Here is a 21,120-nt window from a genome sequence, read left to right as displayed (position 1 = left end):
CACGTAAATCATCTCTTTGCTGATTGACGGAAGTGATTGAGGGACTTATCGACCTACTTAACAACTGACTGACTGACTGATTGATTGACTGACTGACGGAGTTAATAACTGAGAGGATAGTTTGATAGTTGACGGAACTAGCCCCTTTTCGATGGACAGAAATCCACCATGTACACTCTTTTGCTTTCTTCAATGATTCCAAGAAATCCCATAGTTCATTTCTGTAATTAGGTCTATTTGATATTATTGTCCTTTGAAACCTGGTTTGAATCCACAGCTAGTCTCCCAGATAAAAAAAAAAGTCTTTCGAAATAAATCAATAGCACCTCACAATGTCTTTTAGTTGTAATTTAGTTCAAGACCAAAACAGAAACGAATGAAAAAACACGTTGCGCGAGCGATACTTTTAAGACTGGTTTCTTTGAACGCAAGGCAAATGTCTATGGAGACCAAACTGATGAATACAATCAAGAAAGAGAAAATCAGTCAGTGAAAGAAAACTCCTGTACATTGTTCCAAAAGGTAATACCTTAGCGTCTTTAAAATAACACAAACTACTTGGTATTCGAAATAAACGCGCACTTTGAAGATATTCGACATTGTTCGTAGTTGATCATGAACTATGGTGTCCACTGAGATGGAAAGTGATATGACCATATATGGATGTGAAAAAGCCTCTACAAATACCACTGACCTCTGAAATTACCCGTTAAACTGACCTGCCAATAAGGTCAAGAATAATGTTTCGTAATGTCTTTTGTGTGTTATTGTTTGTTCTTTGTTCCTTTTCGTTAGTGACAACAATGAAAACGGTAAGTAATATTTACAAACATGTAAATTGGAACTTATATTACCATATCAGAATGCAAAGCAATTCAATTTCGGATAGTTTAAAGACTAAGATAAATATTGCGGGCGAGAAATACTCATCCAAGACCTTTTTTTAACCACCAGCTTAAAATATCAGTACTAATTCATTTCAAGTTTTCACTTGTTTGTTGGCGAATCTTATCCATGTACATAAGAATTTTAAGAGGCATTTCGAATTCAATAGCTTTTCATTCTTTGTTAAGGCGTGGAATATGGTCATATAAAAGTATAAGGTACGTAAAAGTATAGGGAAAAAACTGTATCAGTCCATTTTACTGCGGTAATATTTTTTCAAGTTTAACACATGACTTATTTGACTGGCTAGCAGGTGATATCGTTTTGAAGTGTTCGCTCTTACGGCACCAATTACCAATTTTAATTGATAACATGAATCAAGTCTCGCCACGAATTCAGAAGTAACACAACTGCCGGAATGGTTTTTCTTCGGGGTTGGTCAAAGTATTTCATTAAGAAGTATGCAATCCACTTACTTGCTCTTATGTCTTACTGCAGAATTCTGAGTGAGATTTTAAGAGCAATGAATTCGCTAACCAGGCGGAAAAGCTTAGTGATACTGATTCTTTGGATGTGTATAGAGTTTTCTGAGGTTTGTGATTTTGTTTTACAAATGTACGACACCACAATTATTTATTTCCATGAAAATACATCTTGCATCTCTTTAAGAAACACTTGTTTCCATGAAGTGGTATCGAATTGATAGTTTTATCATCCAGTCTGCTTGCTCCGTAAGACTTTTTCGTGCCTTCTTTCTGCCTGTCGTTTATTTCTCAGGTAGAGCTGTCTATGCCTATCACAGTCTATCTTCACAAAATTTATTTTGACTCGAAAGATTATTGACTGCAATGGTTTTTTTTGGGTCAGTAACTAAGAAGAATTATATTTAAAAAAGTGAATTATGTTATTTTACGCAAAGGCTGTGACAGACTTTCAAAATCTAATGGCAATATGGCGTCATTACAGTGGTCAACTAATGGACGGAAATGTAAGTGGCATTTTTTTCTGTGTTAAATTGTCTTAAAAGTTAAATGAATTTCATTTTTTTCTGTCTCAAACTGTGATAACCTGTTTTCCGCTTGGACAAGATTGCTTCGTTTGGAGGCTGGTGTAAATTTCCTGTGTTGTTTGTCTTTTTATCTTGCATGGCAGTCAGTTTGATACAAAAAGGATCCGGCCACAAAACAGTGCTAAAATAGGATAAATATAAAGAACAAGAACGAAATTTTTATACCACATGAATGCCTGCAAAGTGTGTTTTGTCTTTTTTAGTTTACGCCTGTTGATGTAACTGTTTTTATCTGTTACAAAACAGAGCTCCTACTTCGGTTATTACAAAGGAGGCGGAGCGTGTTCATTAGACCCCTTAACATCAGACTACAGCCATAAGGGTTGGATCAAGGTCGCAGGAAGTGATGGAGAGTTTCAAAAATCACTTGGCTGTGGAATGTGCGTGGAGATTACAGGTCAAGGAATTCTTGCCGATCTTACTGAAAAAGGAAGAATACCAAAGACACCAATCTTAGGCCCAATATACGCATTTGTGATCGATCGTTGTGGAAACTGTAAACAAGGTAAAAGTAATCGCGCGTCAATTACTTTTCTGCATTAAGACGACAGGAAAGAATAGCGATATCTCACTCGGAAAATTTATTGAACAATCACGTACTCAGATAACCGACAATGCTACAGACCCGTTTTCAGTTTTGAGAGCCATTTGCTGTGGTATACATTAACAATTTATCTTCTTCCTTATTTCTGGTTCGTGATACACGTTTCTTTGCGTTGTTCCTGAGGCATTTCCACGCAGTCATGAGATATTTATAGAGATCAGAAACTATGGTTAAAAAGAAGTATTCTGTAAAGGGAAATAAAAGAAGAGAGAAATCTTGCTTCAAATACTTTTAAACGACTAAAATTTCGCATGAATGAGTTACTTTATCCCGAAAACAATAATTCAATAAATGACATCCACTTATTCCTAAACCGAAATTTACCCTCTACCGCGTCAATTTATCTTAGGGTTCGACTTGTATACCCCTGGTTCTGACCAGTGGAAGACTCAGTTCAAAGCGATCGATTGTCCAACAGTTTCCGGCATAAATGGAAACATCAAGTTCAGATTCGTGGAGAGCAACCCATGGGCCATGAAACTGCAAACTCGAAATTCCAGGCAAGTTTTCTCTGTGATATATGTGCCAAATTAAAATTAAAAGACGATCACCGCGCATATATACTTTTCACTGGTAGGGTTTACAATCTGCGACTGGTCATTCTGGAGTTCATTCAATTATTTCGTTCTTGCTGTGATTAGGTCCTTTGATGAGTTTGGCGATCCATCATATAATTACCGTTACTGAAGTCAAATCTGTAACGGCTTTTATAGATGTCTCGTGATTAGTTGTACTGATCGCCATGTGTGAAGCCATATTTTTGCTCGTGACTGTTCTTATATCTTACAAAATCACTTTGTAGAGATCTCTCCACGTGATGTTCACCATTCTTATGAGCGTTTGAGATCCAAGTTGAAACTTGTAAATACCTAATACATATTCCTACCAAATCTATTCTCTTCAGTAGGCTTTTTTACTTTCTGCTAGGGTAGTGACGGTTGGACTAGAGATTTTTCAGAGTGGGAGATGGATTTGTCTTCCGAGAACAGATGATAATTTCTTCCTGGTGGGATCACCTAATAAAATAAATTTTCCCTTGCGAGTACGCTTGACAAGTGTTAGCGGAGAGCAAGTGGAGTCGACCATCGCAGAGCTGAAGAATAACGTAGATCTTACTTCTTCTGTGCAGTTCTCAGGGTTCTTAAAAGGTGGGTCACAAGTTACGAATCAGCCAATAAGAGCTATAACTAGGAATATACCTTTTATGATTTGATTAAAACATCGGTAGAATTTAGGTGAGAATAAGAATTATTATTAACTCCTGAATATGAAGTTGAATGAAAAATGCCATGTTGTCTCAGAGGAAAAGGGGATATTGTGTCCATTAAGTTTATCCTCAGCTACGAACAAAGTCAGAGGGTCTAAGGCGACTTATTTCCAATCATCTTTGTTGGCATTTTTCTTCTTTTTGCCCATGCAACCTCAGTTCATTTTCTATCATCTGATTTAATATCCGGTTATGGGATGCATGTCATGTCATGTCACACTAGATATTTTGTCTCCCTTTTTTAACAGGAAGTGACCCACGTACGATCACATGTTATGGTCAAGGTCCTAACTCAGGAAAAAGTGACGACGAGACAGGTAGACAACTCACAAGATCGATTAAGCTGACAGTCAAGGTCATGAGTTTAAATGTAGTACAGGCCTGAATATTTTTCAGGCCTTATTTTTACTATTGCTTAAGTAGTGTTCATTACTGCGAAGATCACTTTCATATTCATTTCTTTATCCGCAATTCACATATGCCATTTTTATGTATTTACAGTCATTCATTTATCCCTCCACGGCTTATTAGAAACCAACGTACTGACCACCTCACCGCTGCACTGGTATCGCAGAGGTCATACATGCATGGGTTCAAATCCCGTACAGGCCTGAATTTTTTTCAGGCCTTATTTTCACTACTGCCTAAGTAGTGTTCATTACTGTGATCCGCAGTTCACATAGATTATTTTCTTGTAAATTATTACAGTCAGTCGAAATAAAGTTATCACTATATTTTATCAAAATAGTCAATAGTTAAGAGAAGTAGCTTTCCCTTGCGATCAAGTCTTACCAAGAGCCATCGAGTTTTAAGCAGTTTTTTCCTCTTCACGTTCATTTTGCACTCTTGGGTTTAACAGGTGATGAGGCATTTTGCAGAGACAAACTGGATGGTTACTACCAAGATACCAGGGATTGTGTAGCATTTTATCAGTGCTTTAAAGGCACTACCTACAGACGACGTTGTAATAGGGGCCAAGTATTTAACGATATGCTAAAGTCATGTGACAATCCGACAAATTTTCCATGTCGCCAAAGATCACTCATCAGCCCTCTAAATGCTGACAAATTTACGAGTTCAGCGATATCCCCCAAGATGGAACTGAACATACATCAACCGACCCCGGATCTATTAAAAAGAGGTATGTATCTACTTTAGACACGTTGTTCGGGTTTACTATTTGATATTAACACACGCTCCGCGAGCAAGATGTTCCTAGAATTTTTTAACAAAAAATGATCGCAGAAGGGAATCTGGTCGACGATGTCTTCCGATTTGAACAAGTAAAAATCGTAAAGCCTTAATTTTGTAAAAGATAAAACGTTAAATGAACAAAAGCCATGGTGGTTGCCAGAAAAGTGCATGAATTCCAAAAAAGCATAGAAGCTTCATCCTCTTATTGATCGAAAGAAACTATGCTATAACATTCTTGACGAGAATAAGCATACGATTGTCTTTTTTGAAATTGAAAACTTTTGACTGCCCTCAATTTCCAGTGGACGAAACCTTCTGTGTTACTAAACTTGATGGCTTCTACGAAGACCCCAACAACTGTACATCATTTTACCAATGTCTGAATGGCAGAGCTACAAAGAGACACTGTTTGAAAGGAATGGTGTTCAATGCTTTACTGAAGTCATGTGACACACCACAGAGCTTTCCATGCCGGACGACAGAAGGCACTGAAGTTGGGCAATCAGAATCCACTGAACCGGAAGTCAAACCAACTCACCGCCAAGGAATGGACACGGGTGAAAGTCTGGGCATGAGCAATCTTGCGACGGGTAGGCATATCAAAAGTTTAGTCGAAGAAACACGATTTTTTTATTCTTCCACCATACTAATTAAATCTAGAAACACAAAAACGAACAATTCTTCCAAATCTTTTAATCTCAAAGAGAGAATGAAAACCATCCTTTCCTGCAGCTATGTTGCTGTGGGACTGGGGCTAAGGACACGAGACTTATAATCGGCGGGAAACCGAGTAGCCAAGAGCTTCCAAACTGTCCGTGACAGTTTCATAAATATAAGCCCGCAGAATCCTTGATATGATACAAGACCAAAAATATAAATGGACACTTCTCAAACTCTTTCTTTGCTTTCTATCCTTTTTCAGACAGAAATGGAAACACGCCATTGACACCAGTAAAACCAGTTAGACCAGCCGTAAAATCCGACGCAAATACCAACGAAGTAATAGGTAGAGTGAGCGCTTTATATCTGCATTCGTTTTGAATGCACCGTTATATTACCGTTGACAATAAAACCACTATGAAGTCGAGATTATGAAAATCGCAACTACATCAGCCTTAACTGAAAAAATAGATGGTGCCTTAGAGAGTGTCACTCAGTCATACAATGACGTGTTAAAATTCAGAGGACGTATTCTTGAAACTTTATCTTCTAATGAAATAGTCACCTCATAACCAAGCAATCATCGTTAACACGCAGCTGTTTCTTTCTATTCTGTATTTTAAAAGTGGACAAGGAGTTCTGCCTAGAGAGACCTAGCGGAAATTACGCGGACCCATACGACTGCTCAAGTTTCTACTCGTGTTCATTGGACGAGACGAAGAGGGAGACCTGTCCGAGAGGTTTGCACTATAACTACAACACGGGCGAGTGTGATTGGCCCTTTAATGTTAAGTGCGCCCCACCCCCGCCCTATAAACCTCGGATACGTAAAGTATCTGTGTACAAACCAGGAAACGATAAGGCCATGACTATCAATGGATTCATAACACATATCATGGCTGTGGCAAAGAGGCGTACCATCCGAAAGGTGTAGAAGAAACACGGCTCAAGGGATGCGAGATAGTGCTCGGACTAATACACAGACATTCACGCATTTAGGGTTTCAAACTCCAACCATTTTTGTAATGGGCAAACCGGTCGGAAGACAGTTCATTTTGCCAATCACCTTTGATGAATGTGATTTGCGAGACAAACGAACTGATCTTTTCTAGCTCAGAAATTCTCTATTTGACAACAATTGACAAAAGTCTCTTTTAGATGTACTCTCATCCAGACGATCGTAACGCATGATAAACTACTTTTTTCCCCTTTACGAATGCGTATGGTTTAACAATGGTTAAACATATCTCCAAACAGCAAGAATGATATTTCTTAAAACATATTTCTCAAATCCACCTCTCCATGGAAAAAGTCTTTCATAAAACAGTTGCTAAGCAAAAGAAAGTCGACTACAGGGAATACACCGAGTGACAGGATTTGAGAGGATATTACAAAGTTGAAATTATATAATTTGCGTCCATAAATATTTGAGTTGCAAAGCACTTTATTAAACAATCGTTCACTTAAATAACTAGTTCTACCTTGGTTCTCTAGGCATTCGGTAGTGGTTACGATTGCTGGCTACAATCCACGTGAGAACGCAAGTCTAGCACTAGCCAGTGAGCTTTCGTAAATTTTCAAAAAACGTAAATTTTCTAAACTGATAGTCTAAAAATATGGAGAAAAAAATGGAAAAAAACCCAAAAGAAAGAAGAAAAAAAACTGCTGCCATAAAAAAAATTATCCGCAAAGAAATAAAAGCTAGAGTAGATAATAAACAACATTGTCTTATACTTGCAGGATGCTTTTACATGCATACATACTTTATTGCGACTCCCAACCGGGTCCATCCAGTCACAATTTTATTCTAATATTATAACAACCTAAACTACATTATCAACACATTTAGATAGCATAACAGTGTCCTATGCAGGATGTTATCAAATAGAGTTGAAGTTGTATTAAGCGGCACCATATTAAGCGGTTCCCTGTATTTAGCGGTCGGTACTCAATGTCCTGAAATTTGTTCCCCATAACTACTGTAATTTTCACCTTTATTAAGTGGTTACCCTTTACTTCGTCCCAACGGCCTGTTTGTTTTTTCTTCTACCTGTACTGAACGGTAACTTAAGAAGGAAACACTAAATAACACTAGGAATAATCTTTCACGTAAAATTTAATCCATATTTATCCCATTGTATCAATGTTAGTAAAATTATTGAACGAACTTCTGTGTCAATTAAGGCATAAAATGACGTTTTGTTTTTCCTTTTCTTTTGCAAAATACCCTATTCTACTGAACCTGTATGAGGCGGTCAACTTGTATTTAGCGGTCACCAAACCACCCCCGTGGGTGACCGCTTAACACAGGTTTAACTGTACTTACAAACCTTTGCGGTAACTCTAAACAGGGGTTCTTCAGTCCCAATATCACTTCAATATCAAGTCTACTTATTCCAATTAATAAACCTATTTATATACAATTACAGCATTGCTGAAAAAAAGAGTCTCGGGCAACTAAGCCTTGCCTGCTGAAGCTTCTTTCGTACTTTATCAAGCGTTGGCTTATAAAATTGAACAACTGTTACAGTAAATTTGACCAAAAATAAAAGCAATTATAAAAAGTAAAATTCTTTCTGTCCACGGATATTAAATTTTATAGATCTGTCTAAAACGTGACAATATAATGAGAAGCAGTTTTGGCAATGTGACAGTTCTGTTACGTTCCGTGAAATGGCCCAAATTCAAAAGAATGATAAGTGGTCATACATTAGATCCTGTAAAAAACCTTTCTTAGACTAGCTGTTCTAGTTCTTCAATGATGTCTTCCATACTGGGTCGCGCCTCAGGATCTTGATAAATACATCGACGAATGAGACCTCGAAGAGTGCGATCTGTCACCATGGCGACCTGCTGGTCACGCCTGTCAGGATCTGGCAATTCCCGGATGCAAATCTCACAAAGGAGAACTCCGAAACTATACACATCGACCTTGAAACAAAATATATAGACAAGAAGAGTAACAAAATATATTGCTTTGGCGGGGCGCCTTGGAAACTGCTAATCCTAGGCTTCGTTCGTATACCGAAGTATTTTCCATAATTTTAACCAATGGATATCTCTCAGGAAAGTTTATGTTTATTTGATCAAAATCTCATCATGAGTCCCAATAAAAAGGCTAGTGGACGACTTTAAAACTGATATCAATACCAAATATACAGACATACCAGACATACCTTCACAGTTTGACTTTTAGTGTGGGCTTCAGGTGCACTGTAAATCATAGCACCAGGACCTACTGTCATAGTCTGCTGCATAAAGTTAGCAGTTCCATAATCTGACAGTTTGCCTCGCCATCGGTTAGCTTGTCGCCATAGCAACACATTGGCACTGCTGATATCACGGTGAATTATGGGAGATGGTTCTTTTAAATGAAGGTAGTTTAATGCTAGAGCTACATCCAGAGAAATAACAGACACTTCAGTACTGGAAAGAGATTGTTGCTCTAACAATGCTCGTAAACTCGATTCCATGAGCTCTGAGACAAAGAGAGGACTTCCTTCGTCGTTTGTTGCTCCAATGAACTGCAGCAAACACGGATGGCGGCATCGTGAGGCAATGTTCATTTCTCGCTCGAACAATCTCCTATTATGAGGGGACAGAATCATCTCGTGGATTTGTTTGACGGCTACGACACATCCACGATACTTTCCTTCGACAACACTTCCCCAGGCTCCCCTCCCAAGGCACTTATCTGTAAGTTGAATTTGATCGCGTGATATGATCCATTCAGGTGCCTGTTGGCGTGGATTTTCATTTAAAACTTGCTGAGTTGTTGAAAGAGATATCTCCAGTTCATTTACTTCTTGATCTTTAACCCTCAGCTGTCTCTCCAAGGCAGTAACTTGATTCTTCAAATTATTTGCTTCCTGATCTCTTTGTTGTAACTGCCCTTGGACGTCTGCAAGCCGCTGTGACATCTCCCTCAACTGTCTCTGCGCGTATTCTTCTCGTTCTGCTTTTTCCCTTCGAAGGTTTGTTATTTCCGCCTCTTTTTCTAGGAGCTGTGCTTGGAAATGTGTCCGCTGCTGGCCTAGTTCTTCACTTTTCACTCTCAGTTGTTGTTCTGCCGTCATAGGCCGCCTTTGTAAAACAACATTTTCTTCTGTTGTAAGTGCGCTTCTTGGTATAGGGTATTTCAGCAAGTTAGACCGTGAATTTTCAATTTGTTGCGACTGGGTCACTGGGCAGGAGGTAAAAATGTGCAGTATTGTTAACCAGGAGCCGAAATGCGCGCGTTCTAAATGGCTATGAGCCAAGTTAGTTTTTTTTGGTTTTGTTATATTTTGTTTTGTCACTGTTGTTTTCTTCTTGGTAGACAAAGAGCTGTTGCTTTAAAAGCTATAAAATTCATAACCACAGAAAAACACGAGGTAATTAGGAGGCCACAACAGATCCTGTGGTCTGGTAGGCTCATGTTGCAGAGGAATAGATGAATGTAAAGTCACGTATATGGAATTAATAGAATTGCATTCATCAAAAACATAACTTAAAGCAAGACGACAAAGAATATCAAAAGATATGTAAAATTACTCTCTGCATAGGTACAAAATCACTTTGAGCAAGCCATTATTGTATACGTACCTGTACGTGTAAAAACTGGTGACTGTAAAGAAAACACCCCACAAAGAGTTTCAAGCAGAGTTGGAAGATCAGATTTGCCCTGAAATCAAAGTGCTCTGTGAGCAAACTCGTGAATTGACACATGATTTTTGAGATTATGTTTAATGTTATCTGGTTTAGGGAATTTTGTGGTTGATTGTCATCTAGAGTACGAGCAGTAGTTCAGTGTTCGCTAATGTAGCAAAGAAACAAAGTAACGTTGGGACAAGAAGGCATTACAATTGAAATGATCATGCTATTACATTTAACAAGGTGGATGATGTAATGTGTTTTAAACGTCTATCATTTTTGTTTCTGGTTCAAAAGAAAAGGTTGGAAGTAAATGTGGGTGAAAAGTGAAATTTACTGTCTTTCGTTGTAAATATTAGAAAATCAAGGCAATACTGTCTTAATGAAAACATTAACGATTCCCTCTTTATCAAATGAGACAAACGGGAACGAGTTTTGAGTGATATAACTAAGCCAAGCCTGCCACCGTCATTTTAGATCTCCGCCTGGGTAGATTTAAGTCACGTGCTAGGCAACCTATAATCAATAACAAGATAGAATTTCATTTCAGGCCTATTTATCAATTTTGTGGTGTGTAACTTTCGCATTTTAGTACGTTGTATATATGTTGAATCTTCAAATTGTCTTGAAACTTACAAGAAAATTGTTCTTTAAAAATTCACTGAAAATCGGTAGCTCAAATTGTTTGTCTAAGTGTTATTTGATTTTCGTGTTAACTTGTTATTTAATCAGTCGCCGGCATCTTTTGTTGCTTCACACAGGAAAAACACATGCGACGAAACGTAATGATCAATTTTGTCCTCAATCTCACGCTATAACAGAAAAAGCTTTTGAACATCTGTAAACTCCGAGCGCTTCGCAGTAAGTGATATTTTCAATGAATCTTCGGATTGTTTTCAAGTTCAAGGATTGTAAATTACAATTTTATGAAAAACGAAGGTTGTTGTTATTTCAGTGTGAATCCTTGAATGCTTGCCAGTCGCTGGCGCCGCTTGTTGAAACTAAAACGAAAAAAAAAACTCTTTTAAGATTATTATTGGCTTCTTTTTCACCCCACCACTATTCTTAGCAACAAAGGTCGCCATTTCGTCTGTTTATTGCTCGCCAAAAACTATCAAATGTACTCAAAAGCCTAAAATCTAAAAAAAGTTTACAGGAATCGACCAATCGAGCGAGCGAGCGAGCGAGCGAATGCTATTCCCCACATCGTATCTATAACTCGCTCTTGCGCATGCGCGCAATTCACGAGTTAAAAAGGGAATATGACACTTACAGGTTTAATATTGAACAAAACATATTACATTATCAGCTAGTGCATTAAACCTAGGAGTATCTTTTAATTGTAAACCAGCCCATACATAATTTACTTCTATTATGAGACATTGTGGATGAACACTCTACCACCACTTTTTTCCAAGTTGGGAAAGGAAAATAATAGTCTTAAGTTGTAGAAATCTGCTGCTTTTTAACAAGTGACTGAAATCTAACAAGATTTAAGCAAAATTTACAGCTCAGATTTAAGGAGTATTCAAAATTTCATTTGTAGTTAACAATCCAGACTCTTTTGATAAATATTATGCCTATGGCTTCAGATGATATCCTGTCCATACTATGATGAGTTTCCATAGAAATAGAGAGATTTTGAAATTTCACTTTAATGTTTGGTTCCCTATAAAAGGCCGGCACCTCGTCTTTCAATTTTCTTCTTTTATTTGCCAGTTGAAGACTAATATCTAAGTTGTAACTCAAAATATTTTTTTCCCGATGTTTTATTTTCTTCAGGTTTTGTAACCTTTTTCAGAAACAAATTTCAAAACCTTTTCCAGGACTTTTCCATGACTCATATCTTTTTCAGTACTCCAAATTTCACCTTAAACCCTTTCATTCTTAAGATTTCATAATCAATTTTCCACATGGTTTTCATTCATTTCTTACAGCAAAAATTCTGTAAACTTTTTTGCTTGAGTTAAGCAGATTCCCAGGACTTTCCAGGAGCCGTAGCCTTTTTCCAGGACTTAACAATCCTGGAAAATGTTACCATAAAATCCCACGAAGTTTCCCAGGGCACAAACAAAGCATGTTTCCTCTCCTACTCCCTTTCATTTTTCAATGTGCTCACTATTAAGCAGAATTTCAGCTTTATAGAATTTACACATAAATATCAAAATACATTTTTAAATTACATGGTAACCCAATATTCAAATCAACTTACACACAAAGGAAGCTTAATGATGCAAAAAATAATATCGGATAAATATTTGTGAGAAAAAAGACCTTCATTTTACACACAAAAATGTATATTGGTAAGCAAACATACTTGAGAAGAGTGTTTCCATTCATGTAGATAGGGAAGGTAAACTTTGCCATTGGTATCCACATGTGGAGATGGCTTGATTTCCATTGTACCTGTTGGTGTGACGAATACTAATGGTGGAACATAAGGATGTAGTTCCTGCAGCCAAAGTTGCACTGGAATGTTGTATGTCACACCTGAAAAAAAACAATGATTTTACATCAAGAAGTCTGGAGACTGCCACTAAGGTAATATCATAATTTTTAAGACAGAGCAAGTCAGCTGACATAAATAGGCCAATGGCCATTATGGCCAACTAACACTATCAGCTTACTTGATAAAACCAAATCACACTGTGTATAAACTGGTTGACATAAATCCGATCTCACCTCTGATTAGAACTGGAATTGTTCCCCTTAGATTAAATAATTCAACTTCTTTTCCATCATTGTGTACTGCAGGTTAAATAAAGTAAGTAATGAATAAACTATGCATGTGCACATTTCAAAAGCTTTTTCATCAGATATATATTACCTGCTATGATGAAAATAGGTTGCTGTTTGCATCAAATATGAGCTAGCTTTATGAATCCGAATAAATATTTAATTCAGTAAATATCTAGAATGGCAAACAGCTGTAACCCTGGTGAAAAACCTCACAGGATCTTTGAGGATCTTCAAGGATTGACAAAGACCTGCCAAAGATCCTTAAGGACAAGGATCTTTAAAAGATCTTTAAAGGATCTGTAAAAGATCCTCAAAGATCTTTGTAAGCAAAAATGTTTGTTAAGATCCTCAAGGATTTGATAAAGATCCTCAAAGGATATTACAAAGATCCTCATAAGGATCCTCGCAAAGTTCTTTTCAAGGATCCTTCAAGATCCTCAAGGATTTAGCAAGGATCTTTCAAAGACCCTCAAAAGATCCTTTCAAGGATCCTTTCAAGATCTTTATAAGGATCCTTAAGGATTTAATCAGGATCTTGCAAGGATCCTAGTCAAGATCTTTGCAGGATCTTTTTGAGGATCTTTCAAGATCCTCAAGGATTTAATGAGGATCTTTTAAAGACCTTCCAAAGATCCTTTCAAGGATCCTATTAAGATCTTTGCAAGGATCCTTAAGGATTTGATCAGGATCTTACAAGGATCCTACTCAAGATCTTTGCAAGATCTTTTCAAGGATCCTTCAAGATCCTCAAGGATTTAATGAGGATCTTTTAAAGACCTACAAAAGATCCTTTCAAGGATCCTGTAAAGATCTTTGCCAGGATCCTTAGGAATTTGATCAGGATCTTACAAGGATCCTTAAGTCAAGATCTTTGCAGGATCTTTTCAAGGATCCTTCAGGATCCTCAAGGATTTAATGAGGATCTTTTAAAGACCTTCAAAAGAACCTTTTAGGGATCCTGCTAAGATCTTTGCTAAGATCCTTAAGAATTTGATTAGGAGTTACAAGGATCCTAGTCAAGATCTTAGCATGATCTGTTCTACAATCCTTCAAGATCCTCAAGGAATTGAAAAGGATCTTCCAAATATCTTTAAAAGATTCATTTCATGATTTTGTACAGCTCTTTGTAAGGATCCTTTTTGAATTTGATGTGGATCTCAAAGGCAACTTTGTCAAGATCTCTACCACATCTCTGCATTATGAATTAGGTTCCTTTGAAATCCTCAAGTAATTTCAAACATAACAAAATTGTAAATTGAGGGCTCACTGTTTTATAATTTAAACACAACAAGGAATTTTCGCAGAAAATTATTGTGCAATGAGTGTAATGAAGGTTACCGCATAGGAACGCCTTGCTCGAGGCTTTCGGGAAACTTTGTGACAACTTACATGACACAAAATAGGGTTTTGCATTATGGGATAGGAATTTATACGCGCCGAGATTTTTAACGGTCGCATAAAAACATAAGAAGCTCGTTGTTACGGCAAATATCATCGACAATGGTCGGAACTAAAGGGAAAATGTACACAGAAATAAAAGTAAAGGAAAGGCGTTTTCTGGAGTTCAGAAACAAGCGAAAAGAGAGACAGAAACAACCGAAATCGTCAATCGAACTCCAAGCAGGTCTCGCGATTGCTCTGACTCTGGGGCTGAATGAAAAGAATTCATTGGTACTTCTGGAAAGAAAATGAAGATGCCATCCTCGCCTAATGATTCTTACTCTGAGCTCTTGGAGAGTGAGGATGCAAATGATGTGTTATAGGGACAAGGATACAGGCTTATCGATCTAGAGAGATTATCCTCGACGCTCACTGAAGGACATGTTTCTGAAGAAGGTGTGAATTTACTTGGTTCTGTGTAACCAACTTAAAAAGCTCTTTTAGAGGTTGTCATATGAATTCCCGAAAACACTTATTTTGTACCTCAGGATGTATTAGTTCAATTAATCTGAAGTTTTCAGGGCTGTATCCTCTTACTGAGTTGAGTTGGATAAGCTGACAGTTTCTCTTTAAGCTGAATTTTAAGTAAGATATTGTGGAATAACTCACCTAATAATCTCGGTGAACTTTGAACGGGCACTGTGCCCATAATATAAACGACTCCAAAAGTTCCTCAGCTCATCCAAAAGAACGACCCTAGTACTTTGTTTTGACACTAAAAACACTCGATTTCATGCAATCTTTGTGCAGTTATCTTTTCTCAAGTATACCTAGGTTTTTCACACCATGTGGTGGACAAATTGATCTGATGTCAAATAACAAATTAGTTTAGGGCAACATATTAGTTATATTCAGTATGTGTGATTCCTAAGCTTTCCTTTGGTATATAGGTTAATATGGTTCAGAAATATAGTCATTGAAGTACTCTTGTTTGCCTTTTTTTCATGTTTACCCCCTCTGTAAGAGTAGTCTGAGTCTGGTCATAGTCTAGTCCTAGACAAGTTTAACACATATATTTTGGTCTTCTTATCTTTGAGCTGGACTGTTGCCAGATTTTTTGGAAAATGAAAATCTTAGTACTAACCTAAAGTCTGAACAGAAATAGTGTAGAAGTAGTCCTACTAGAAGAGGATGGGTAATTCTCGTTTAGCAATAAAAAAAAGTTTTATCTTCATTTTTTTATGTTTGGTTCAATTTTTCTTTTTAACTTAGTATGAGGATTTAAGTATGCTTATTTTCTTGTCAAAATTTCGAAGGTTCTATAACATTCTTGCTAAGATCTTCAAAAGATCTTTCAATTTATTGCCAAGATCTTTAAGGGTCTTTTATTTTCTTTCCAAGATCTTTAAGGATCTTCAAAATTTTCAAAAAGATCCTTGAAGATCTTGGCAAGAAAATGAGAGATCCTCAAAGATCTTAACAAGAATTTGGAAGATCCTCAAAGAATTTTCAAAGATCTTTAAAGGATCTTCAAAGTTCATGTAAAGATCTTTGAAGATCCAGACAAGATCTTCAAGGATCTTGACAGGAAAATGAAAGATCCTTAAAGATCTTGTCAAGAAAGTCAAAGATCCTCAAAGATCTTGGCAAGAAAATGAAAGATCCTTGAGGATCTTGGCAAGAAAATGAAAGATCCTTGAAGATCTTGGCAAGAAAATGAAAGATCCTTGAAGATCTTGGCAAGAAAATGAAAGATCCTTGAGGATCTTGGCAAGAAAATGAAAGATCCTTGAGGATCTTGGCAAGAAAATGAAAGATCCTTGAAGATCTTGGCAAGAAAATGAAAGATCCTTGAAGATCTTGGCAAGAAAATGAAAGATCCTTGAGGATCTTGGCAAGAAAATGAAAGATCCTTGAAGATCTTGGCAAGAAAATGAAAGATCCTTGAAGATCTTGGCAAGAAAATGAAAGATCCTTGAAGATCTTGGCAAGAAAATGAAGGATCCTTGAAGATCTTCACAAGAATTTTGAAGATCCTCATGAAGATCCTCAAGAGGATCCTCAAAGGTCCTCATGAAGATCTTGTAAGATTTTTAAAGATCCTTGAAAGATTTTCACCAGGGAAGCCTATCAGCTGAGTATGGCAGATGCAAGAGCTTTTTTTTTTTCTTACCATACATTTAACAAGGCAGGATAGCTTTGCACGCATAAGACCTCATCACATTCTGCCATACTCTTCACAGAAGGCTGTAAGAGGTCTATCTACAGTGGTGGATCAAGGGGAAGGGCCTGGGTGGCCTGGGCTCCCCCTTATTTTGGGTAAAAAAAGAGAATCACAGAAGGAAGAAAAGCAACAAAAACCCAGGTCACCCCTTCGTTCAAGGTCTGGATCTGGCACTGATCTAGTATGGTAAGATCACTAGTAACTGACTTCCATTAGAACCCCAAAATTAATGTGCAACTTAAGTCGTGGAGTTCTCAACTTGGTCATAGCATATGACAATTAAATCAAACATAATTTTGTAATCAATATTGTTATGTGAGAACATGCAAACTTGAATGTGCTACATCATAATAATTAGGCAGGTAATTGAGATCAAATCAAACTGAGGTAACATTGGCCGAATTGTTCCAAGATGTACAGTATTATAGAAATGCTACATTTGAAAATATGACATATTCGGCCAAATTGTGGCTTTCAATGTTCTCAATTTAGTTATACGGTACATCAAGACCCATGTTTCTAAATAAAAAAAGTGGGTTGTAAATATTCCACTACGAATTTGCAAAGCACACAGGTTTTCTCTCATAAAGTTTCAATTTTGTTTCAAATGATTTGATAAAGATTCAATTTGTTGACTGCAGTCTCAAAAAGACAAGATTAGAATTTTCTTTTACTGCATAATTATTATTACAGAATATGACTTACCAAACCTATCTTGAGATGGCCGTAAGGTAGGATAATGTTTGAGTGCTTCTAACATATCGGCTTCAGAGAGCTCGGGATAACGATACTAGGAGGGCAAGTCATAAATTTATATCATAAAAGAGGTTATTGCTCATCGTGGTGGTAAGTAATAATAAACTGTTTAATCGTTTGTCTCACGATGTTCGAGGTGAGAGAGAGAGAGAGAGATATGGTGGAATAAAAAGGAACTAAATGATGATCAGTCATGTATAATTACACTATAACTTACCTTAGCGAGACCTCTCCGAACTGACTCCGATGTAACTTCCATTTTGACAAGCGAAAGTGAAAGTCCTTTTTTCCACTTTCGTTCCCAGGGCATATCGTTTCGTACAGCCGTCAGAGAGTTCGTGCGAGTTTCAAATCAGCGCGTAAAGAGGGTTACATAGGCGATAAAAACTTCTCCCCACCCATTAATATTTTCGAATCAATAGAGCATGATTTTACTTCTACGAGTTTTGGAGTTTGTTTTGAGGCAGTCATCTTGAAAACTGAATAGGCACCAAGAAAACCCGCCATAAACAAACAAATGATGGCGCAACATACACTTGTACCAAAACTGAGTGCGTGGCGTAGATCCAAGCGGCTGTCAATACACACGGTGAAGGAGAAGAACGGCATCTGAATGGAAAGTTTAACAGAAGACTAGCTCATTTTACCTTTTATTACTGTTCTAGGCTCCGAAGAAATTGTCTGTGAATACATATTTACATATTCAGGTATACGTGAACAATAGCCTCTATTTGGCGCGAAAATGTGTACTGATATTTGCCCGCGGATATCATCTGGTTCAAGATGCGAAAAGTTTGAACTACAGTAAAAAAAATGTATAAATATTTTTACCTAATTTTAATAAAATGGATCGCTGGGATCACGTTACATGTGAATCGCCGCATAATCCGCGAGACGAGGCCGAGGGGATTATTCCACAATATTCCCTGGGCCCGAGGAGAATAATTGTTTTTAGTATGATTACTCATATCGGGTGCTTTCGATTTCTGTTGTAAATTTGTTTTTTGTTATTGAAACCATCCTCTTACAATTGTTTCGATTACTCGTATCGAGATAAGCAGCCAATCTCCACCAGAATTTAAGATGAATATTTGATTCAATATCTAAAGAATATTTGAAAATTGTTACGCCAAACCTGATATCCTCTTTTGCACTCTTCGGAAGTGAATTGTCTTCTATCGTATATATCAATGACTTCCACGGTAACATTAACAAAACGCGATGAACCTATTTTGAAATTTAGCGCCCCTTCTTTAATCACCTCACGCGAGGTGTTTAGCACTAGATATGACGCAATCCTCGACCAATTTCTACTTTGTTACTACAAATTGAGGAAACACCTAAGGTATAAATACGGTCTACGATATTTTCGAGTGAATTAAGTATTTAAGTGTTTTTTTTTTTCTAGTTCCAGATCTGCCTTTGAATAGATTTTGCGGCTTGTCTGCTGCGTAGAGTCAGATTAAGGAAAAAGTCGACAGCGGCTTCCTTTGCTCGCTCAAGTCCGTGTATGATTTATGAGATGTCAGGTGAGTAGCGTTACAACAAACAGTCACGGCTGGTAACGTTTAGTGACTCGATAAGTTTTGTTTTGTTTCACCATAATCGTCTTCGTTTATCTTATGTCAAGAAGAAAATGTCCTAAAAGGTCAATGTGACTCACAATCACTAGAAACAAAGTTTTAAAATATATGCTGTAAATAGATATATAACTGTCGTGTTTCGGTTTATATGTCTTGTTAGGCTAATAAGATTGTGGAATTAATGTGACTTTCAGTCCAAGCTCTTTCAATGGAGTTACTTATGAATTATTACAGCAGCCATTTCAGCTTTCAAAAACTTTCCTCCACTTTCGTCCGTCACCATTGACTCTCGGAAGAAATCCATAACTTCGTCCTTCAAACCCTGATCTGCGGTGACTCGAAAGTTTTTCTGATGGGTCAAAAAGTCTAAGAGCAGATCACTCTCTTCTGAAGGCTCTCCAAAACACTTCGTTATGTCAATAGAAAATTCTTGTGTTATTTCATCATAAGACCATCCTGTACTTCTCGCTGCTATCGCTGCGAGGTCCTCTTTGGTGTAGATGGTCATATCCTCGGATCCAAAGGTGAGCTTTCCTTTAAATTTCTTCTGCACTTTAGCAAAGAAGGAGGCTTCGGTTTGGACGAGACATAAGATGGCTCCCTTTTCTCCCAGATAATTTCTGAAGCACGATCGAAGAGCATCTTCGGCATCCATGTAATAAATGCTGTGGATAAAGTGGATGAAGTCTAGGGATGGTTTACTCTTGTCATCAGCGATTAGGCGCTGGTATTCTTGAAATGTCATTTGCCGCCATTCAAACGATATTTCAGCTAATGCTATCAGCGAAGTTGGCATTGACGAGGCAGATTCTTTAAACTTCTCTAAAAGAAATGAGCTCGGCTCCACAACCACGCTATGGATAGTGGGTTTTACATCAGTTTCGTTAGCTTTCAAATGCGCAGCTACGGAGTTGATCATCAATACATCCATTTCACCCTTTCCGCTACCAATTCCTAACATCCTGAACGGCTTATTCTTGTCACTAACAGATGAAATCGCCACGAGCGCTCGCTTCGTTCCATCTTGTACACACTTCACAATTGACTGTCTGGCAGTAGAGTGGTCCAAAAAGGCTTGAAAAGCTTTCTCGTAGGCTTCATAACTCTTGGACAAAGTTTCAAGTGGCATATTTTTCTGTGATCAGACAAGCCGACGCGAGACAGCTGCGAGGTATACACGTCAACAGTGTGTCTTCTGTTAGCAGTTCAATGAACACCGCCTCCACCAATCCCTTGCTTTATGTAAACAATCAGTGCATAGAATGCTTAATCCCTGTGGTTTTATCTGTTTTATCTTTAGTCAATGAGCATCGAAGTGTTAATTGTCATAATCAACTCTAGTGAATTTTCCCTCGGGTCATGAATTGCACGATCTTTCAGTATGGAATTTTGCCGAGTCACTAAATGTGCGTTTTCTTTTCGCTCAATTTTACTGACTCTTATAACTTACAAACCGACGGGCCGAAATCGCGAAGACTTCTTGGTTGGACTCTTCTACGGGACAAAAATTCAGGAAAAAAGGCCTTCGTTTCGAAGAATTTTATCCATGCACAAAAAATGCTAGAATTTTCTCTTTTACTTCATTAGATATTTCAGATTATTTGCGTTTTTGTATACCGCAACTGACAGATCAACTGAAAAGCGTGCCTTGTTTGAATTTTTCGGGTTGACATTTGTCTTGAAAGGACAAATTGAAATCAGCAATATAAAATTTATTATCTTTTTGTTTTGTCTGTATTTTGTTTTGCACGGCGTAGGATAAAATATGGACTGGACCATTGGACTATTGGACTATTTTTTTGGACTACTTTTAATTTTGGATAGCCTACGTGTGACCGCACCCTCCCCCGCAAAGATGAAATGGAGGCGCCTGAGTTTCACCTTTTGGGGAGATGGTGCGGCTACACGGAGGCTAATTTTTGGCCCTTTTTTTGGACCATTTTCGGACCAATTTTGGACTTTTTTTTGGACCAATTTTTGGACCTTTTTTGGGACCATTTTATCGGTGGAGGTAGACCATTAGTACTCAGAGAGAGGTGGGATGCAGTCTATCAGTACTCAGGAAGGGGTGGAAGGCAAACTGTTGTTACTGAGGGAGGGGTAGAAGACGAACTATTATTACGCAAA

At 37.6% G+C, this 21,120-nt stretch overlaps 3 protein-coding genes across 3 annotated transcripts; 1 reads left to right on the top strand and 2 right to left on the bottom strand.

Moving 5' to 3' along the window:
• Nucleotides 1-747: 747 nt before the first annotated feature.
• LOC113672866 (uncharacterized) lies at nt 748-7,147 on the top strand. Its single transcript, XM_089212482.1, has 11 exons — nt 748-812; nt 1,384-1,477; nt 1,805-1,873; nt 2,201-2,459; nt 2,908-3,058; nt 3,486-3,706; nt 4,074-4,142; nt 4,685-4,966; nt 5,322-5,609; nt 5,942-6,025; nt 6,306-7,147. Exons 2-11 carry the CDS (start codon nt 1,409-1,411, stop codon nt 6,611-6,613), a joined length of 1,800 nt encoding a protein of 599 aa, XP_089068608.1. The 5' UTR covers nt 748-812; nt 1,384-1,408; the 3' UTR covers nt 6,614-7,147.
• On the bottom strand, nt 7,106-18,064 carry LOC113672865 (uncharacterized). The gene is made up of 7 exons (XM_027189210.2): nt 17,628-18,064; nt 17,360-17,444; nt 12,994-13,059; nt 12,629-12,801; nt 10,264-10,342; nt 8,856-9,862; nt 7,106-8,610 (listed from the first exon to the last, which is right to left on the bottom strand). The coding sequence occupies exons 1-7, from the start codon at nt 17,718-17,720 to the stop codon at nt 8,413-8,415; spliced, it is 1,701 nt and encodes a 566-aa protein (XP_027045011.2). The 5' UTR covers nt 17,721-18,064; the 3' UTR covers nt 7,106-8,412.
• LOC113672896 (histamine N-methyltransferase) lies at nt 18,049-20,534 on the bottom strand. Its single transcript, XM_027189242.2, has one exon. It carries the CDS (start codon nt 20,120-20,122, stop codon nt 19,208-19,210), a length of 915 nt encoding a protein of 304 aa, XP_027045043.2. The 5' UTR covers nt 20,123-20,534; the 3' UTR covers nt 18,049-19,207.
• Between the last annotated feature and the right edge of the window lie 586 nt (nt 20,535-21,120).

Source organism: Pocillopora damicornis, chromosome 7, assembly GCF_964200805.1.
Source record: "Pocillopora damicornis chromosome 7, jaPocDami1.2, whole genome shotgun sequence".
Lineage (NCBI taxonomy): Eukaryota > Metazoa > Cnidaria > Anthozoa > Scleractinia > Pocilloporidae > Pocillopora > Pocillopora damicornis.
Note: the sequence above shows the minus strand (reverse complement) of the source record. Positions and strands in the feature narration are given on the sequence as shown.

Bases quoted from the DNA above. Each gene is read 5' to 3' on its own strand.
- LOC113672865 (XM_027189210.2), bottom strand. From the start codon at position 17,720: ATGCCCTGGGAACGAAAGTGGAAAAAAGGACTTTCACTTTCGCTTGTC. The intron at 9,863-10,263 runs GTACGTATACAA...CCTCCTGCCCAG, and splicing joins ACCAGTTTTTACACGTACAG to TGACCCAGTCGCAACAAATT. The intron at 8,611-8,855 runs GTATGTCTGGTA...TTTTGTTTCAAG, and splicing joins CTAAAAGTCAAACTGTGAAG to GTCGATGTGTATAGTTTCGG.
- LOC113672896 (XM_027189242.2), bottom strand. From the start codon at position 20,122: ATGCCACTTGAAACTTTGTCCAAGAGTTATGAAGCCTACGAGAAAGCT.
- LOC113672866 (XM_089212482.1), top strand. From the start codon at position 1,409: ATGAATTCGCTAACCAGGCGGAAAAGCTTAGTGATACTGATTCTTTGG. The intron at 1,478-1,804 runs GTTTGTGATTTT...TTTTACGCAAAG, and splicing joins TGTGTATAGAGTTTTCTGAG to GCTGTGACAGACTTTCAAAA. The intron at 4,967-5,321 runs GTATGTATCTAC...CTCAATTTCCAG, and splicing joins CCCGGATCTATTAAAAAGAG to TGGACGAAACCTTCTGTGTT.